Genomic DNA, 20,462 nt, shown 5'->3' with positions numbered 1-20,462 from the left:
ACAAAGATAATGTGTTTTAAGTCAGAAATTAATGCGTTCAGGTGCTGAACTCCTTCTGTCTACACAAAACCTATTTCTATAAAAACATTTTTTCGCACCAAAGGAATTCCTGTTCAGCACATTATTATGATAAATTGTTAACTCTTGCATGGCAATTTCCTTTGAAGTTTGAATATCTGAATTTTTCAACTTTCTTAGGTTTCAAAGATCCAATCCAGCCATGAACGTTCTTAGCTTTTTGAAGAACCCAGTATAACTTATTTATGAATTATGTTTTCCTATCAAAAGTGTTTATAGGGATAAATATTCTAAGAATACTGTGATTCTAAATCAGGTGACATATAAAAAACAATCAAAAATAGCAGCCTTAAATTTGATCAACCGTTTTAATTTTTATCCACAGTTGACTAGTTTGGTAGTTTGTAGTTTGTTTGGTAGATAGTTTGGATATCTCGGGAAATAATTACTTTTGAGAACGTGGAAACTCCATTCAGGGTATTCTTCTTAAAGGTAAAGAAAAGGAGATGCAGAAAAGCAGCAATGATTTTCCAAGTCCGGTCTCTCGTAACCTGGATTTTGCCAAATCTTAGCCTCCTAAAACATTAATCACTTAATGTAAAACCAAATATTTAGCTGAAATCAATCATTTGTTTATTAACAAGCTTTATGTTCTCATTACCCATCTTTTTGCTGTATATAAAATACATTGTTATCAGTATTGTACTGTATATTCAGAAATGATTTTTAAGCTCGTTAAATTCTACTTTCTTTTGATATATCTAAAATACAGCTTTGATTTCAAGACATCATCTCAATTCAGCTTTTATGATTTGCTTCAAAAAAGACACTGAGCCTAAAGACCAAGACCGAGATCATGATCTTCTGCCCGTAATGTACTTTGGGGTTTATATGATATCTTTCAGTAGATTTCGGAAAAAGCTATAAAGCAATTCAACTAAGGTGTTTTAAAATGAAGAAGCATTGGAAAAGTTCCTCTCAAGGCTACAGCAGCTGAACGATGATAAGCCTCTCGGTGGTAGCTGGGAGGAACATTCAATTGGGAATGTTGCATGACAGGGACTATAGTCCTCCCCAACTTTTTTGCAATAATGAGTTAGAAAATGTTTTGAAAATTTTCGCTAACGAACGCATTAGTAGCAGTTCTGCTGGAACGCGTTTTTGTTCTTTTTGATGGTGCTTTATCTTGTGTGGTGAAACAAAATTTGTATTTTATCTAACTCGGTTTTGTATTTTTATGTTAATTGAAATCTTCTCTAAATCGTTATGTTTATGAATAAGGACAGATAGAAGCAAATATTTTCTGAAAGGAGTGGTTTCCTGTGTTTCAAAGGGCGTGGCCGTTAAAAAATTTGGGGGCAAGCCTGCTAGTCCCGTTTCAGCCACTCCCTTGTGGGCTGGTGCCAATGTGACCTGATCTACCGTAATATTAGCATAATATTGGCCAAAAATCGTTATTAAGCAAAAAATCTAGCATGATATGGAATCTAGCATAACTCTGGCATAATTCTGATATTATTTAAAAGAATCACTGTTTCCATTCATCCATTGTCTATCGTTACTAAACACTTAACACCAGCATCTGTGGTTTCATTTAGGGGTAAATTGTGCCTTTCCACTTTCAGGATTTTGTCAGTTGTTTTGAATGGTTGGCAGCCATATATTTTGTGTTTGGCAGCCAAATGCAGCCAGCTAAACGCTGTATACAAAAAAACTAATTTTTCTAATTATTGGGAGTGATAATATAAACAAAATTTGCTTTGTAGGTTACAAAAGTTTTCATTTGCTTTTATCAAAAACTGTCTGTTATCTTTTACTTTGTTTCATCATTCACCATTTGCAATTTTGAAATTATTTTAAAAAGTTTTGAATATTATCTGTGCAAAAATTTTTGTTTCCTTTGCATTTTCGTTGCTTTTTAAACATGCGGCCAGAATTCAGCCAAATTTTGCTTCTTCGGCTAAATCAATTTGCGGCGGGCAAGGGGTTTTGAGAAACTGCCAAAATGGAGAAATTTGGCCATCAAACCATGAATCTAAATTGCCTTTATGTTTATGAAGAATGAGTGCACTGGGTTGTCAAAAAGGCCAAATTGCAACTCTGGCAACTTGATATTCTGAGCATGCATTGGCCTCCTTCTCGAGCAGGGTTGCCTTGATTTGAAATCCAGCATAATTTTTGCAAATCTAGCACAATCTTATGACAAATTTGTCGTAATTCCAAAATTGAGATCTGGTGCGTGGTTTCTGCATTACAAACAAGATGGGGGTAAAGGTCATGCTTTCAAGCTGGGCGAAAAGAGAATAAGAAGAAACAGGCACAATTTGTAAGCACAATTTGTACATCAGTGAGAGAAGAGTTTATTTGCCATCTGTAACTAGGTTTTCGTTTATAGTATCAAAACTTTTTGAAGAACAGATTTGATGGCAAAGAATTTGATGAGCTGAATGCAATTAAGAGCTTTCCATAAGTAAAAGATACTTAAGAAAGCTTCACCCAGCTTTTGACCCGGACAAAATATTTCATTCAATCATGCATTAAATTTTGAGAAATAAACGACTAAGATCACAGAGATCTGAGACTTGTTCTCAGAGGAATTCTACCAGACGAGACAATGGCTCGGATTCTCGCAGCAAACCTTAATCCTATCGATGTAGAGATGCTGATTCCCACCAAGATAGAGGCAGGTGGGGAAAGCAGCATAGCTCCAGAAAAACTTAACAAATAGATAAATATTGCAATGAGTATGCTTGATCTCGCAAGTTTCGAGTTCTGAGAAAAGCTGCAAAGATATGGCTCCCACAAACCGAAAAACACCAAAGTCTGGCAAGCAAGGCTGATTTAAGGGAGTTTTTGAAGGTGAAAGGAAATAAAAAATAACTTTGACAGAGATCCGAACAAACCATGTAAAAGAGTTTCGATTCGATAACTTTTTGCTCACATATTAAGACATCGCTATATGTAGCTAATCCTCTTATTAACACAATCCATACAATGTAAAGAATCAGCTTTTGCTACTTATACTCCATTCATTTAAAGACTTTGCCCAATTAGGACATGCTATTTGCACTATGATGGCAGTTTCTTTATTTGCCACCCCCATGATGCCAACCCCAGCAAAGCACCACGCCCAATTTTTAAAAAAAGTATGGATCTGTAAAAATTTCAAATTTTAGGCCCTGGCATAACAAGGCGGAAGCAAATGGGGATGGACGCCACCAACCCCCCCCCCCACCGTGATTTGCAATTATTTTACGCGTGATTGCGTGATTGAGCAAAGATACCTGATACCCCCTATATTGACAGCATTTACATGCATTGTAATTTGTGTCTAGCTAGTATCTCTGATTACCTTGGCCGAGGTTTCGCAAGGCCTGGGGCAAAGCAGAAAGACGAGGCTCGCTTATAGATCTCGAGACTTTGGAGCAAATCGTCCCCTGCCCTCCTCTCGGTGTTGCAGAGTACTAGAAGGCCACTACAGTAATGAATTTGTTTTCAGCAAAACTCCATGCCTATCTCCATTCCGCGGTAGCAAGCCAAGTCATTTAGCCTAGGCTTAAAGTTTTAACTGCTGTTGCGGTTAATCAACGCTGAACACAGTAAGCCTATCACATTTTATAATATGGGTATTAAAAGCTCAATGGATGTATTTTTCGTTGATTTTTATTGTCATGTTGCAAAAGCTTTATGACTGAAACATTCTTATTTATCCATATTCCATCATCTTTTGTGGGTAACAGTAATGCAAGAATTATCTTTCTTTTATGTGACGTTAACAATGGCGTCGCCATTGGGTGGACTTGTTTTCCACTCCAGTTTTCCCAGAGATCAATTCTGTAATTTCTCGAAATCCAGTGTAATCTTTAGGGGAGGGGGGTTTGGAGGGGGGGTGGGTGGGTTAGGCCTATTAGATCGATTTCGATTTTTGCACTGGCAAAAAAACCACCGTTGCGAAAGCTGCTTGTCCAAATTTTTCAAAATAGATAAAAAAATACTAAAAAAGGATTTTCCAAGAGTCTGAAGGGCGTGGCCGAGAAAATTTATTTCGTCCACCCCAGTTTTTTCGAGCTGGCGACGCCACTGGACGTTTATGTTTTCTTTGCTGCTCCAAAACCAAAAAAGCAAACGGCATATGTTGGCAAGGTAGCCGACGGGGCGTGCACCATCTGGCCTTGGTGCCAAAGCCCTTGATGTCGACATTTGTCATAAATTTTTTCTGTGTGTCTGTTCAAGAAATTAAATGTTATTGTTATCCTGGTTTTAGCTAAAATCATTGCACAAAAATATATTTTCCTCTGCTATTCGGGTGGCACTGGTACCCGGTCAGTGCATCTTGAGTCAAAACTGGTACGCTAATGCAAACCGTTCCATTTTCGTTTTCTTCCATTTTCATTTGTCTCTGCGTTTTTGCAGTAGGGCTATGTTAACTTTATGCCAATACAAATATGATTTCCTATGAATGCAGAGATTTCCTATAAATTGGGCAGAAGTCGTTTAATATCAAGTTGATGAGGCAAAGTCATTAGGAAACTACTATGGCCCGGTTTTGTTTCTTTTCTGCAATATGTTTATTCAAAGGAGAAGCTGATCAAACAGATCTTTGATTGACGAACCACTATGGGCGAAAGAAGAAGTAGCAAAGAATCTTGCCAAGACATATTCAAAGTAATTCAACACCCAAATGGATTGAATTTATTTACTTTGAATTTGATATTCTTTATATCTTTTACTTTTCTACGCCTCTGCCATTAGCTGAGTTCAGATGACTTGAGATGAGTTGAGTTGAGATGAGCTGAGACATGCTGACAGTGAATAACTGCGTATGGAAATGTAGCCTACGTGCAGACTCAGTTCACATGGAAATGTAGCAGCAAAATTATTCTTTTTATTGTGTCACGGTTTTTGCACCAAATTTAAAAGCCCTTTGCTGCACTCTTCTTTCGACCTCTGTGGTGCATCTGCTTTTTTGATCTACAGAAAATCAGATATTTCCTTCCTTGCACATCACTACCAGCTTACTGTAACAGTAATCCGTTATCAAACGCCAAATCTTACACTGGCCACCATATCTCAGACAATCTGTAACAGGATTTGCTGATTTTGCGCCTCAAGAGATATTTCATTGACTTTTTCCAGTTCAGGTGGTCAACATTTTGAAAACTCTTAAAATATATATTTATGACGCCAACACTTTGCCGTGCTATTTAGCTTGGAGGTCCATTGTTAATATTAAAAAATAGCTATTGTGTACATATGTATCGGATATGCAAAATAAAACAAAATTCTGTACATATTTTTATCTAGAATCAAGAAAAGGCAACCCTTTGCTTGCCATTTGTACTGTTATACTACACTTTAACTACAGTGCAACTAAGTATACAAAAAATAACTCACGGCCCTTTTCAACTCGACTTGTGGCAGAGAGGAACAGAGAGACAACGACTTCTTTCGTCAGCACTTTGAACAAACAGCAAGATGCTTCTCCCAAAAAGCCTCCTCTTAAAACTACTACAGCGTATTTATAGATACAAGCATTTTATAAGTATTAATAACAGCCAATCAGCTAAAAACGCGTAAGTCCTAACACCAAAAGAAACATCGATAATTAACAGCGAAGTTACCAATTATTTAAATTTTAGCCTACAATAGTTGGAGTTCAAAATGTCAAAGTTCAAAATTAACATTGTTCGATTTAGTGTACAACAGTACTCAATCAGTCTCCAGTTTTCCAGGTTGACAGGGGCCTATATTCAAAATCTCTGCAGCACTTTTTGGTTTCAGGGGTGCTTCGGGGACAGAGACATCTTCAGCATATAGCAAAATTCTGAACATGCATCTTTTTTATCTTTTTTCAACTTGCTTCATGCTTCCTACTGAAAATGATTCCATGATCGACCGGAAAAATCCCGGTGTTTCCTGACAAAGGACCATTAACTTCTTCCGGTAGGACGAACTTTGGCTATTTTCAGCCAATGCAACATAAAATAATCGATTAAAAATAAATTTGCTAATCATGAAATATGGAAAGCTAGGAAGATTATCATCAGCCAGCAGTGCTGAGGAGAGGGGGGTCAGGGGGGTCACTGACCCGGGGGCCCATGACTTTATGGGGCCACAGATAATAACTTAGTCAAAAGTTGATAAGTAGCAATTCAGCTTCTCCATTGTCAAAACCTTTCAATAATAGAAACAATTATCACAAAAGCCTTGGAAATAAAGTAAGGCAGAAGCAGCAATAGTATTAACCCCATTTATGTAACTCTAACAGAGCTAATAGCTTTCGGTAACTGTCTAGATAGTTAACAAAACAATTTTCAAGACTTTGCATCTGTAAAAATGTTAATTATGGAGCTATAGTCAAGTTTTTCGGCAATTTCAGTTTCCATGGACATTGAAACTAGTGAGCTAAGCCTGTTTTGGTCAATGGTAAAGCGAAGATAATACTTTATGAAATTTGAGCTTACTGGACGATATTTCGCCTGATGCAACACTAGAAGGCAAAGTCAGAAACAAATTTAATACAATGAAAAGATTGGGATAAGCGTTGCAAATTCGAATGCATGCTTAAGCTTGTTCACAGATAAAACTGAACTGATAGTCTGAAGTCTTTTGTGTGGAGGGTACAACCTGAAGGGGCCAGTTATAGACATGCCTGGGAGAGACAATGTGCCTGAAGGATTTTTTAACCTTTAATTTCAGAACATCTTCTTTGGCTCTACTAACCGCCAAGAGCCCTAATAACCAGTAAATTCAGTTGTTTAATCAATTCTTCATACTACAGTCATGCTGTTATTTCTAGTCACTTGCAGTCTTGGATGCATAAGATAGCAAGAAAAAATGCTAAAATAAAGTTCATGCAAAGCTAAAACTAAGCAAAATCCACACTTTCGGTGTTCTCAAGAAGAAATCGTTATAAATACTAGAGATTGACTACATGTTTCTAAAGAGTAGATATTTAAAGTGTATTTTCAAAGGGTACTCATCGAGTGTGAAAAAACAGGAGCTGTAGTGGGCCAAATTCTCTTTACGGTTGCCTTCACGTGGCTTTTCATAATTTTTCCTTATAGTTTGATCTAATATAGTTACTTCGTCTTGCATCAAAAACATAATATCTAACAATTTTTAGCATTGTTTATTGGCGCCATATTGAATTAAAAAGTATGGCCAAAAAAAATTTTGACATTATGAGAGACTGGTTACTTGCTTCTCTCAAGTATACACCAATTCGAATTTTGGCCTCGTTTAGGAAATGTCTCCAAACTTCAGTATGTACGACATTTTTATGCTCAGATTCGGCTTTATCATCATAATTTTAGGCTGGATACAATTCTTTCATATTGTTTGTGCTTGTATTTTGATTTAACGCAGAAATGAGGCTGTAAGTCGAATTGGTGTATTACGTGCTTCGTCTAATTTGTTTAAAATAAGAATAACTTTGCGGGAAACATGTTTAGCCTCAGATAAAAAAAATTAAAAATGAACAACATCTGTTTAGAGATTTGAAGATTTAGAGGGCAGATTTTATCAGCAAATCAATCCTGCAACTTAAATGGTTTACAAAACTGTTGTTTAGTGGTCTTAGAAAGAATTCATAGTATAAAGATGTGGAACAATTAATGTAGATAAAAACACTTTTATGATGCCATTTGATGTTCTCGTCTATTTTGTTGAGAAAATATAAACCAAAACTATTTGCCGTAGATTCAATGGTATTGGCATTTTTACTAATCGTGAAGTATGAAAGGCCACCTCTTCTTTTAAGCGCCTTCTTTGAGAAAATGCCTCAAAAAAGTTTGAAAATTTTAAAAGAGCAACCCAGATGTAATATGGTATCGTAACAGCTCTACATATCAAAAGTCACTTGAGTCAATGCTGTTATCAAATAGCTAATTCCAACACAACATTAAAAGATGTATTCAGTTATTTTGTTATTTCATATTTCATACTGGGAACCAAAGTTATTTCATATTTCAAAACCGAAAAATCTAAATAGTAATATTTTGTTCCCGAAAACTTTAATTATTTCACATTTCAATTTTCCCTTATAGGCCCTCTTTTGCTATCGCGGCCGCGTCTTCGCGCTTAATTTCATTGCGGATTGCGGCATTTCGTTGATTTTTGCACGGTTTTGCGGCTTTTGTTCTCCCTATAATAGGCCCCCTTTAAATGACCAAAGAAGTATTAGCCACCATCGCAATTTCAGCAACCAAAATATGCTGGCTACAAGATGGCTACTTTAGCCACAATAGTTAAGTGAATTCCATTAGAAATTCAAGAAAATACCAAACCCTCTTTCTTGCTGTCGTTCTTTGATAAAGGAAAATTCTTTTTCAGAAGACGATAATAAACTCCAAAAACCATCGACTTCGACGTCTTTTAAGATACTGACTTTTTGTCCATTGCTAGAACAGAGTGATATGCTTCTTTCATGCCTTAATATAAGCTTAGAATCACGTTTAAGTAAATGATTATATGATTTACATTTAATTCTTGCGATCATTATTCTCCATTTTACACCCTCAATGATTCTGCAACCTCTATTTTACACCCTCAGTGATTCTGCAACCACGGTACCCTCTATTTTACACCCTCAAGGATTCTGCAACCTCTATTTTACACCCTCAGTGATTCTGCAACCACGGTACCCTCTATTTTACACCCTCAATGATTCTGCAACCTCTATTTTACACCCTCAGTGATTCTGCAACCACGGTACCCTCTATTTTACACCCTCAATGATTCTGCAACCTCTATTTTACACCCTCAGTGATTCTGCAACCACGGTACCCTCCATATTACACCCTCAATGATTCTGCAACCTCTATTTTACACCCTCAGTGATTCTGCAACCTCCATTTTACACCCTCAAGAATCATTGAGGTCTAGTGAGTCTAGTGAGTCTAGTGAGTCTGGTACCCAGGGTACAACCACGGAGACAAAGCGGACAATCAAAATCTTTCAGCCAGCCCATTGCCATGATTTTAGCAAAATCAAAAATTTCAAACAGTGACAAGGCCATTTACTACCCACTTGCATGGAGATTTTTGTCAACATTATGCCTATGATTGAAAAAATCCAAGCTGTATGGGTAGAAGAGATTAATGTCAATATTTATTCTAGCATCCCCCACCCCTCAAAAACAATCGATAATTGTAGGGGAAAAAATATACTATTTGAATACAAGCATGATACAACAGAAAGACCGCGCACTTGACTTGTGCCCTCCCCCCCGTCACGGGCAACTTCCCCAGCCGCGCATGGATTGCGCAATCGCAATATAACCGTTCAATACGTGTGTTGTTGTTAGATTAGTTGCGAAACGTGACACTGGTGGAAAGGAAGAATGGCTGAAATAAGCGCTGGTCAAGAATTTGAAGAAGTATTACATCTTCAGCCTCCAGAGACGTTAACAGGCAGTGCTTGGATAAAACATGCTTCTATAAATTTCATCGCAGGATGCATGGGAGGTTAGATTTGTTGATTTGTAATTTTTAGATTCACCCTCCTTTTTCCATTTTGTTTTATCATTCTATAAATCCAAATCCTTTTCCAAAACTGCTACCACATTTCAAATATTCTTATCATTCATATTTTTTGAAACTTTTGCGTGTATTTTGCGTGAAGCTTTTGTAAAAAACGGCGCCATAGCGGCGGGTAGTCGCTAGGATATATATGCCATACTCTCGCTCTATCGAGAGTTTCTGACCCTGAGATGGAGTGTTGTTTTTCATGTTTCAAAGTCAATGATTTCAATTTTATAATGCTTCTTTAATCATAATGTGAGTTTTTCTAAAAGTAAGGAACAAAGACCTGTAGAACCTACTCTCCAATATTTTTATTATTCTCCTTGGCAGGCAAATCACGGCCAGGCCTACATTTGTTTTCTACGCAGAGATTGTCTATAAAGAATCACTCTCAAAATCTTTCATCTTAGTACCAGAAGTCTCATTCGTGATTTCCATTTTTATCGCATTTGACATTAACTTTTTTTCTCTTTGAATTTGAATATTGTGGTCAAGCATGAAATTGATAACATTGCGTGATGCCATATGGGTCTTATGATTATAATATTTATTATGTAGGTATAGATGTAGACGTGTATCTAAGTATAAAATTGCTTCGTTGCTTGAAGCACCCGAAGACACTGTGAGAATAAAGCTTATGAGTTTTTTGTTGGTCATAGATATGACCCTGAGTTGTTAATAGTATTTGATATGAATATCTTATAAATTTTTAATAAATTTCGAAATTAAAAACATCCCCATCTATTATTGACTATATGATTCAACTCTGTGAAAAGATGCTATGTCTATAGCCTGCACCTATTGAGCATTTTGATGTATAGTTGTACACATATTAGTTTTAAGTCACAGAACAATTTGATTTGGAGAGAATCTTTGAAAGAGGGTGTCTGACTTAAAGATATAGGCTTGCCTCGTATTTAGATTGGTGTATATCTGGCAGTGTATATCTGAACAACCGCTTTCAGAATATAAGCATCAGACATGTATCATCATGTAAAATGACAGTTGCTACATCTATTTCAAGTTTTAGAGTCCCCCTTTTGAAGGCTTCAATAACTGAAAAAGCAAGGGCATGCAAACAAGACAGAGCAGTTTTCAACTAACTTCCATTCTTTCCATCTCAGTGCTGTTTGTATGAATTCAAACTTCTTTCCAAACTTTACTTGCTATAATATTAAAAAATTACTGGCAGTAAGAAAACAAAAATACTGCATTGAACTCAACCTAATTCTGTAATGTTATAATCTGAGGAGTGTCAGACAAAAACTTATTTCAAAGCCATTTTCAAACATTTTTCTTTGAAATCCTTTTGAATCTTAGGTACCAGAGTTTAACAAAAGCTAAAGCTGTACTAACACTTTGACAGCTGAAAAGTAGTTTTACGGTTAGAACTGATAAAATATAGGGCATACAGTATCAAAACTTGATTTTGGCATCATGTAGTAATCACTCTTTAGTATTCAATATTTCTTATCAGTTATCAGACTTTATTATAATGCTCTGCCATGCCCTTAAGAATTGCCACCAACTTCTCCATGCATTATTTTTTAGAATGTCAAGGCTTTTGCTGTATGTAAGCATATAAAATATTATTTTTATCTTAAAATATTATAGCTGAATTTTAAACAGCTAAGAATTTTGAAGGAAATGAGATAGTGGAATAAAATTTTGGATTTTGTGATATCTTGTAATCTTCAAGGATTTGTAAAATTTAATGCATTCTGTAACACAACCTTGTTAAATCTCTCAATTGAATAAAACCTCTGATCCATTGTATTCTACCTGGTTAAGGGTATACTAGGCCAGTCATAAAAGGCAAAATTTGGAAATGAATTTCAGGTGACACATATACCCCTTTTCAGCAGAATAATCTCAACTCCAGTCTATATAACATGTGGTAAGGATCAACATTGATTTTTAAATAAGAGTGAACATAATGGCTTCTTAATGTGTAGTGAAATTCATGTGACTTTAGAATGTTAGGTTTGTGATTTCAACTTCTGCCTTGAATAATCTTTTCCTTAAAAGCAGGTAGTGTCAAGCCTTTTTTAATTTAGACTTGCCAATCAGGAGGTAATGTTTGTGGGTCAATGCCCTCATTACTGTCAGAAAGCAACCTCTTATGCCAATTTTACCAGCAGAAAACACCAATGGCTAACTTTTGATTAATAAAGGCAGATTCAATATCTTTGAATCACAAAACCAATAATACAGTGCTAAAATATTACCTCTCCCAAACATTTTCTCATCAAATTTAGATGAAATACAAAATTGACCCTCAATGTCACATAGAACCATCAATGTCACATAGGCCATGTCAATGCCCAAAAGTCGAAAGCTAAAAGCTTCCAGCTGTTTTATGCCTAGCAGAATAAGACAAATTCCATATAAGAAGCTCCAAGCATTTTTAAACAACCTCTAAAAGTTATTGTGATCCTCAATCTTTAGCTTCTCTGGGATTTCTGCATACAAGGATTAACTGATAAAATTGAGCCCCTCTCATGTAGCACTTTGATGTGTAATAAGATATAGATTGCTGCTTGCACAATTTTGTGTGTGCAATGTGTAGATATCTTGAACAGCTATTGACACACCTGAATCAATCTAATTGAACAACCTTTTGAGTAATTTGTATCTAGTTACCTCATTACATCAAGTTCATTCTAAGGTTAAATCTAGTAATTCCCGTTTCCGTATAAAGATTTGCTTCCCGTCGCCTTTCTCCTGTTTACAGCAGCATAATCAGGAGAGGGTAGCTGGGGTGAACACCTGAGGCTTGGACCCCAAAGTCATCTGTGAGCAATTTATTACCAAGCAATGCCTCATGATAAAGCCTTAGTATCCTAAAAGCACGTGTAACAAGAGTGGTTCACTAGATAGATGCTTTTTAACATATAATGTTGCATATAGAAGCGTAAATACCCTATAAAGGTAATAGGCTCATTGTTTCTAGGGATGTTTTAGATAGTGATATATGGACTTTGGACTTATATGTACTTTGATAATTCATGTAGAAAGAATGTGAAAATGTGATGTTTTGGGTTTTACGGTCAGTCGTCAAAAGGGAAATAACGGAAAATTTTGAAACAAATAAAAAACGGAAAATGCTTGAAAGGATGGAAAACAAGCGACGCACTTCAGCCTAGATATCATGTTTCGAAAGATGGGACTGTTGAGCTGAAGGAACTTTTGTGGTAAAATTTGTGTTTGTCATTCATTAGGGTATACCGGAAAATATTTAAAATTTGCTTAGGGTCATATCATTGACGCACTTCGGGAGGGCGACCATCAGATAAAAGCAGTGGGTAGAATGTTATTGGCTGTAGCGATCAGAGAAATAGAAACAGGAGAGTAAAGAGCTTCGAAAGCCCATAAAATAGGAAAACAGTCTGATTTCAAAGAACAGAAAGCGGAAAACGCGGATGAAGAAGAATAGAATCAAGGTTTGCAACCGGCACGTTTCAACAAAGATAATTAGTTACAGAATAAGTACCTTATAGGATCCAAAAGTAAATGGAAACGTTCTAGTTCCTTTTATTGCAAGTAATATTTGACCAGATTTCGAATTCATACATTTAGCAAACTTTTTCATAGTTACTTGAAAAGGAGTAATTTTTTTTATCTTTAGAATATTTGAATAAACTTAAAACACTCTTGAGAGTCGACAAGAGAAGGTGATTCTTGAAACAGTCTTAGGGTGTCTGTCTGTTAGTCGCTTCCTTGAAAAGCATATCAGGAAAATATGTAAATGCGAAACTGTAGATATGTTCAAATAAGTTTAACAGTTGAGTCTTTTGTCGTATCTTTTAGCAGGGTTTAGGCAAATAGAATCTTTGTACAAAGACGTTAGTGAAATTGTCGGCTTGTAATTCCCGTTAAATGCCAGTTAGAACATGACTAGTATGATACAAGATTACCGGCTTTTGAATTGATTTAAATACAAGCTGATTAAGTTGATTGATTAAAAATTATTCAGTTGGTTACCTCTTTTGCCCTGTAGACTGGATTACATTTTATAACAGTAATTTCACTTAGAAAGACATGTTAATCGTAGACCAAAATGAATCGGGACCAGTAAACATAATTTTCAAGAAATTATCTATGGAACCTTTAACGCCTGCCTCGTCAAAATCAGCTATTTGATATCTCAACATTGTTTTTCCGTCGGCTTGAGATGATAGCTTTAAGTGGGTGTAACTTCCTTTATCTCTGAAAATGTACTGCAACTGTCGCGAGAACTATCATATGACTTCATGTGATAACTATTAGTGGGAAAATTTTTCTTCTTCTAGTGTTCGGTTTCTAGAATTTCCATCGGGTCAATAAATACTTTGCTAGTTACATGGAATGTATTTTTGTCACGTTTCGCACATGAGTAACAGAGAAACAAGAAATGTTGCGTTGTAAACCAATGCGCGAGTTCTTTAAAGAGTGAGGATAAACAAGATATTCTTATTGGCAAGATCAGTCACCCCTGAACCCTCAACACTACGGGGGTACGACTGCTACCATAAGGGAAAATATCACGATTGCCTAAAACGCAGGGCAAGTTAAAAAGAGTAAGTAAAAGATGAATAGAGACTTCCAAAAGATTTATGACGGGAAGGAGGGAGGAGGGATGTGATTGTTAAACATCAAGGATAATTTATGTAATATAGTGATGTCCACCAAACTTTCTTTGAATGGATTGTTTGATTGAAATATGCACTAACAGACTTATGATGAAATCCCTAGACCTTATTGTTCTTTCTTTCTTCATAGGGGCCGCAGGAACGCTAGTTGGGCATCCTTTTGACACAGTCAAGGTTCGTCCTAAAGTGTTTTCATGAATGTTTACATAAATGAAATTTCTATGCTCCATATTTTGCATTGAGTTTGTTTCATATATATTATTATAAGTACACAAGCGTATATAAAATAAAGTAGTTATGTGTGTTTATATTTATATACTACAGGGTTTCGTGAACATCTCCTGAAGAGTGAGTTATTCACGAAACAGGCTTGTGAGTTAAAAAATGTAGTTTTATTTTCTTCAACTCTATGCGATTTTACGCTCTACTTGCAAATGTATTGAGCACCGTTCTACGGAACTATCAACAGACAAATTTCTATATATATATTTATATATATATATGTGTATATACAAACTGGAGTTTGATTCCGACCAAGAGTGGTTCGATACAATTGGGCAGCACCCTTGTGGAAAAAAATTTTCCTCCTATCAGCATTTGCCATGTGATTATATATATATGTATATATATAAATATAAATACATCTCTGATTTATTATATTTTCTTTTTCCAATGTTACACTGTTGTACAATCATCTTAGTTCAGAAATATGTAAGAGTGGGAAAGAGCCTGGTTTTTTGTCCAGGAAAACTGGTGTCTTGTGTCCAGAAACGTGATCTTTTTTCCTCCGGTCAATATTTTGCTCTGGAATCCGTCTTAAAAAACATCGCTCGCCCTGGCAAGTTTTTTCCATCTTCACGAGTCAGTGACGTACCTTCTTGTGTTCTCTGTAGGTACGAATACAAACTCAAGGTGCCAAGAAACTATACACGGGCGCTCTAGATTGTGTCACCAAAACCATCAAAAGTGAAGGAGTGAGTATACTTTACTAGCATCAACATTGAGTATTTGACTCAGTTAGTTGGTCAAACGTAGCTATTTCATGTGAATTCCGAAAGACTCTGCTAGGACATACAATCTTGAAAATAGGGTTGCTTTTTTACTCAGTCAGATGTACGACTGAAATACGACAAATTTTGCAGTTGCCTGAATATTCTCAGTAAAAAGGGTTACAAAATTTTGGCAAAGTCAGAGAAAGGGTACATTTTACGCAACACATAATCAAAGATAAGTGTCCAGTTTCTACTTTCAGAAAAACACATGATTTACATTGGGCCAACTAACTGAGTCCGCCGGGTTTAATTGGCGTGCTTTACGAGGTTTTAGAACTATTGTGCACTGGAAAATATGTTTTTGAGGGACAGTAAAAAATCGTTATTGATTCGGAATTCCCCATCTTTGCCACAATTATGAATGGAGATTCCCGATCCTTCCTGCAATTCTCAGCTCTTTGATTGAAAAAAAGAAGGATGGCGCACTTTTAAGGAGGCTTTAGCCTATTTGTCTCACCAACGATTTTGTTTATCGTACTGTACCAATGGTTGCTAAGCAGCTCAGTTCCTAAGATCTCAGTTCATTATTCTGCTTAACCTAGCAGAATCGCCTTGCATTTTTTCATAGTCAATGTATTTTGTACATTTTTTGAAGACCCTCCAAGACACATTGTTTTTGATAAACCAATGAAAACATATTAATAAGAAATATTATATTGACTTGATTAGCATTAACTAAAAAAACTTATACTCATTCATGTCCTCGTGTTACGGGAGGGTGGTTGCAAACAAAAAATACTCAAGATTTTGAGAAATTCTTTCTATGGTTGATATTCAGAAAATGAAAGTATTAATGAACTCAACGAAGAAATGAAAATTAAATTTACAGTTGAATTCCGTGAATTCAACCTTCAAGGAGGTATGGAGATGTTCTGACGTAGCGAATTTCTGACTTTTCCGGCGTACGACTTTTGACTTGAATAAGAAAAATAGAAAGGGAATTGAGAATCAGTCCGACTTAGTGAAAGTCCGACTTATCTGGGCTACGACTTAACGGGATTCAACTGAATATCTACCGAAACAAAACGAGATACGATTTTTTGATCCAACCATACGACAATCAAATTGTTAGCATCCTTAAAGTTCTCAGCTCGTTTGTTTATCATTTCGATATGTAAAGAATTGCAACATATATGGATATGAACCTTGCTTTTAAACCTCTACAATTGTACACAATGTGGTAGGCACGCTTGTTACCCGTTCTTCTAAGTACTCATTTATGCATCATACAAAATATTAACATGCACATATGCAAAGCGAGTATGCCATGGCCAAGCTTTGTTCTGCCTTACTTTGTTAAACATGGGTAATACCACAACTGTAGTTTTGCAGTAGGCAATTCCCAAAGAGAGTATGTCCACGGCTATGGCTACAGTTATGTCCAATAGGGACAAAAGGTCCAGAATTTCCCAAGCCTACATGTCGTGTGTGCTCTGAACTATTTTTTTGCAAGAATAGTTAATTACATACATAGTATATTTGGTACTGTTATAGTCTAGATGCCATGAAACAATTCTTTGTGCGTAGGTAAATGGCGTTTACAAAGGGATAACTGCACCACTTCTTGGCCTTACCGGTATCAATGCAATAATATTTGGTGTACATGGGAGTGCAGTGAAATACATGCAACCAGGCCTCAGGACAGAGGTATTAGCAGGCATGATGGCGGGAGCTGCACAGATGGTCATTATAATTCCAATTGAATTAGCTAAAACTAGACTCCAGGTTCAAGGACAAGGCCAGCGACTTAAGAAGGACAGAAAAGTTTACACTGGCCCTTTAGATTGCTTGAAGAAAATATACAAAATGGAGGGAATCCGGGGCTGTTATAGAGGGACATTGGCTGGTATTTTACGGGATATCCCTGGATTCGGTGTTTATTTTGGTACTTATTTCACATTAACACACGCAATTTTACCTAAAGGAAAAACAATAAATGATATAGGGCCAATTGAATTAATGCTGGCTGGTGGACTGACTGGGATGATCTCGTGGACTTTCTCTTACCCCGCTGACATGATAAAATCGAAAATTCAAGCCGAAGGTTTGGCACCAGTTGGCAAGTATAAGAGCTATGCAGACTGTATTCGACAGAGCATCAAGGCAGAGGGTTATGGTGTGTTTACCAGAGGACTGTCTGTTTGTGTTGTTAGGGCTTTCCCTGTCAATGCTGCCACTTTCGCAGGCGTAGAGGTAGCATTGAGGCTGATGGGAGAGCACCGCAAGACGTGAATTTTATAACAGCGTATTTGAATTGATAGTTGTTGTGGTAATTAATGAATCTGATGTGACTCTGTAGTCGCATCAAACCTATGTAGTATAAACGTTTACATGCTGCTAGTTTAACATGACGGTTTTTCAAATTTTATGTACTTTCACATTGGGTAGAAGAACAACAAAGGGTAGACGTAAGGAGGCGCGTTTTGTCATGCCTAATAATAATTTTTAACAAACTAATCCGACACATCCTCAGCCATTCGAACATTTTCTATCACATATTTGTACCACGTGGAATTTGAATTTTATTGGCCTATAATCGTGCGTGATTTATGCCAGTGAGTGTACGTTTGTATTTATTTTGAATTATTTAAATGGTAATCGCTAAGTTCACCTGAACTTAGTTGTACTTTGTAAGTTCACCTGAACTTAGAACGTAGTTATTTGAGTATTTTAGAAAAATTCAATTACAATTGCTGCCTAAAACTGAACCAATTTATGTCTCACACATCTTGAATTCAAAGCACCTAACTAAGCGCGATGGTTTTATGGAATGTGAATGCTGAATGCTGAAAGAATGTGCCGGGAACTTGCTCATACATAAACAGTCTTAGCAATAAAATCACTGATCTCAGAATAATCGCTGAAAGATGTTTACCTGACGTATTACTCATAGAAAAAACCAAATTAAACTCTGATTTTAAAACGGAATCGTTTCTCATTAACAATTACAAAAGTCCAACACGACTGGATAGGTCTGAATTGGGAGGAGGTCTTATGCAATACTCAAAGAAAGGCATTATTTGCAATAGGTTGCTCAATTTTGAAGTCTCGTCTCTTGAACTATTGTGTTATGAACTAGTAGTTGCAAAATAGAAATGGATAATTTATAGTATTTACCGCCCACCAAATGCTTATTGAGGTATTTTTCGTCTTCAAAATCACTTCAGAAAATTGAAAGGATACAGGAACGCGCGCTAAGATTTGTGTACAATGATCATAAAAGTTCCTATGATGATCTTCTTACTAGGTCAAAAAAGTGTACAATGCAAGTTGCTCGTCAGAGAACCCGCTGTATTGAAATTTTCAAGACAATTAGAAATTTGAATCCACCTTTTATGCATAGCATTTTTAGTTCAAGAACTTTAAAACATTCTTCTCGGAATCCTAACAACTTAAATCATTTTCGACCAAACCAAGTAACTTTCGGTTCCCAGAGGCTTGAAGCCATATGACCTCAGATCTGGAATTTTCTGCCAAATGAACGAAAATCATCTGACAATCTTAACAGCTTCAAACGTATGATAAAACGATGGGATGGTCCTAGCTGTAAATGCAACGTTTGCAAATATAATGATATCGATATCCTGTAATATTTGTCCATTCATATCCAAGTTGCTTCAAGTATTTAGCTTATGTATGTACGTATTTATTTCCATAGTTATTTCCTCTTCATATGTTATACAATAGCTTCGATTTAGATTAGTTGCATGTTTATATATCCATGTATAGTTAGAATAATTATGGTCAGTGAAAACATACAAGAAGGTGCATCTGCCAGGTTGAAGCACTGGCCAACCTTAGCCATTTTCAATATGCCCTCTTTGTTTATATTTTTATTGAATAATGATATAATTAGCTTGTAATTAGCTAGAAAGCTCAATTTCATGGGTTAGCATGTTTTACAGTGTACAGAGTGGTCATATTGTCATAAGAGGTGATAATTCTGTAGGAGTATTTGATTTCCTGCTCTTTCGAAAGAAATTTTTGCGGGACAAATCCAGTATTAGAGAACGGTGTCTGTCTAATCCGGTTTATGTTTTGAAGGAGGGGCAGTTTTGTCTGTCCAAATTCAAAAGAGCTTAAAGCGGAACAGAAAGAGAAGGAACTGAATGGAAAGGAACGGAGTGCAACAGAAGGGAATGGAATGGAACGGAAGGAAATGGAACGGAAAAGAATGGAACGGAAGAGAATGGAACGGAAGAGAATGGAACGGAAGGAAATGGAATGGAAGAGAATGGAACGGAAAGGAATGGAACGGAAGGAAATGGAACGGAAGGAAATAGAACGGAAAGGAATGGAACGGAAGGGAGCAGAAAAAAGCGTAACAGAAGGTGAAGGATCAAAGTGGAACAGAACGAAAAGTATATGGAGGACGGAAAGAGAAGGAATGAAACAGAACGGAAGTGTTCGGGATGGAAGGGAGTGAAAGAAACGGAACAGAAACGGAATTAGAAGACGTAACGAAAAGGAGCAAAATGCAACGGAAGAAAAAAAGAATGAACAGGAAAAAGAAAGATTAGGACTGAAAGGGGAATGAAAAACTTTTTAAAAAAGCTAACATGGCAACAGATCGAAATCGACAAGGCTTTCACGAAGTCAACTCAAACGTGGAATACCTCTGTTATCCAAATTTCCATTCCGCCTGAATATCATTTAAGATTGTTATGCCGGGCAAGGGCTATAGCAGATCCTCCAATGATTTTAGGACAAATTCGATAAAATCGTTTTTAACGTTCCATTGAGTCTGCAGTGTGACGTAAATCTAAAGCTTTCTGATATCTTTCTGTCTGAGTCTCATTTATCGTCAGGATATCCTAGCGATCAATGTCGGATCAAAATTCAAAAGGACATTTCACATTTTAAACGAAGACCATTTTTAGAACATTGTTGCAAACCTGATAATCATAGACATGATCAATATTTCGGGGGTACAGAACTGGAAAATGGCTTTGAAAAAAGCAAACCTTTGGCAACATACTATAAAAGCTTTTTCGTCTGACTCTCCTTAGAGAATGAAACGTCAGAATAAGGGTCCGAAAGAACACGATGGAAAATATATCAAGTATTTAGTCATGATCATAATCATAACAATAAAATAGAGATCATTCAACTCCAGTCAGACGCTTTGATGAGAGAAAACTTGTCGCAAATAGAGCCAGTTCGAAAATAGTTTTAGTTCAGAACCAAAACCGGCTCCATCTAGGCCCTGGACCAGTCGTGCCCATGTATACGCAAAC

The 20,462-nt window shown here is 36.4% G+C and overlaps 1 protein-coding gene across 1 annotated transcript; it reads left to right on the top strand.

Moving 5' to 3' along the window:
* Positions 1-9,311: 9,311 nt before the first annotated feature.
* Positions 9,312-17,928, top strand: LOC135692887 (mitochondrial basic amino acids transporter). Its single transcript, XM_065211226.2, has 4 exons — positions 9,312-9,485; positions 14,304-14,347; positions 15,067-15,147; positions 16,753-17,928. Exons 1-4 carry the CDS (start codon positions 9,362-9,364, stop codon positions 17,455-17,457), a joined length of 954 nt encoding a protein of 317 aa, XP_065067298.2. The 5' UTR covers positions 9,312-9,361; the 3' UTR covers positions 17,458-17,928.
* The last annotated feature ends 2,534 nt before the right edge of the window (positions 17,929-20,462 follow it).

The sequence above is a fragment of the Rhopilema esculentum genome, chromosome 10, assembly GCF_057945365.1.
Source record: "Rhopilema esculentum isolate cy_ngs chromosome 10, ASM5794536v1, whole genome shotgun sequence".
NCBI lineage: Eukaryota > Metazoa > Cnidaria > Scyphozoa > Rhizostomeae > Rhizostomatidae > Rhopilema > Rhopilema esculentum.
The sequence above is the reverse complement of the archived record's forward strand: the minus strand, read 5'-3'. Positions and strand labels throughout refer to the sequence as shown.

What these genes read in the sequence shown, in the direction of transcription:
- LOC135692887 (XM_065211226.2), top strand. Translation starts at nt 9,362, where the DNA reads ATGGCTGAAATAAGCGCTGGTCAAGAATTTGAAGAAGTATTACATCTT. An exon ending in CATCGCAGGATGCATGGGAG is followed by an intron (nt 9,486 to 14,303) that starts GTTAGATTTGTT and finishes CTTTCTTCATAG; the next exon opens with GGGCCGCAGGAACGCTAGTT. An exon ending in AAACCATCAAAAGTGAAGGA is followed by an intron (nt 15,148 to 16,752) that starts GTGAGTATACTT and finishes CTTTGTGCGTAG; the next exon opens with GTAAATGGCGTTTACAAAGG.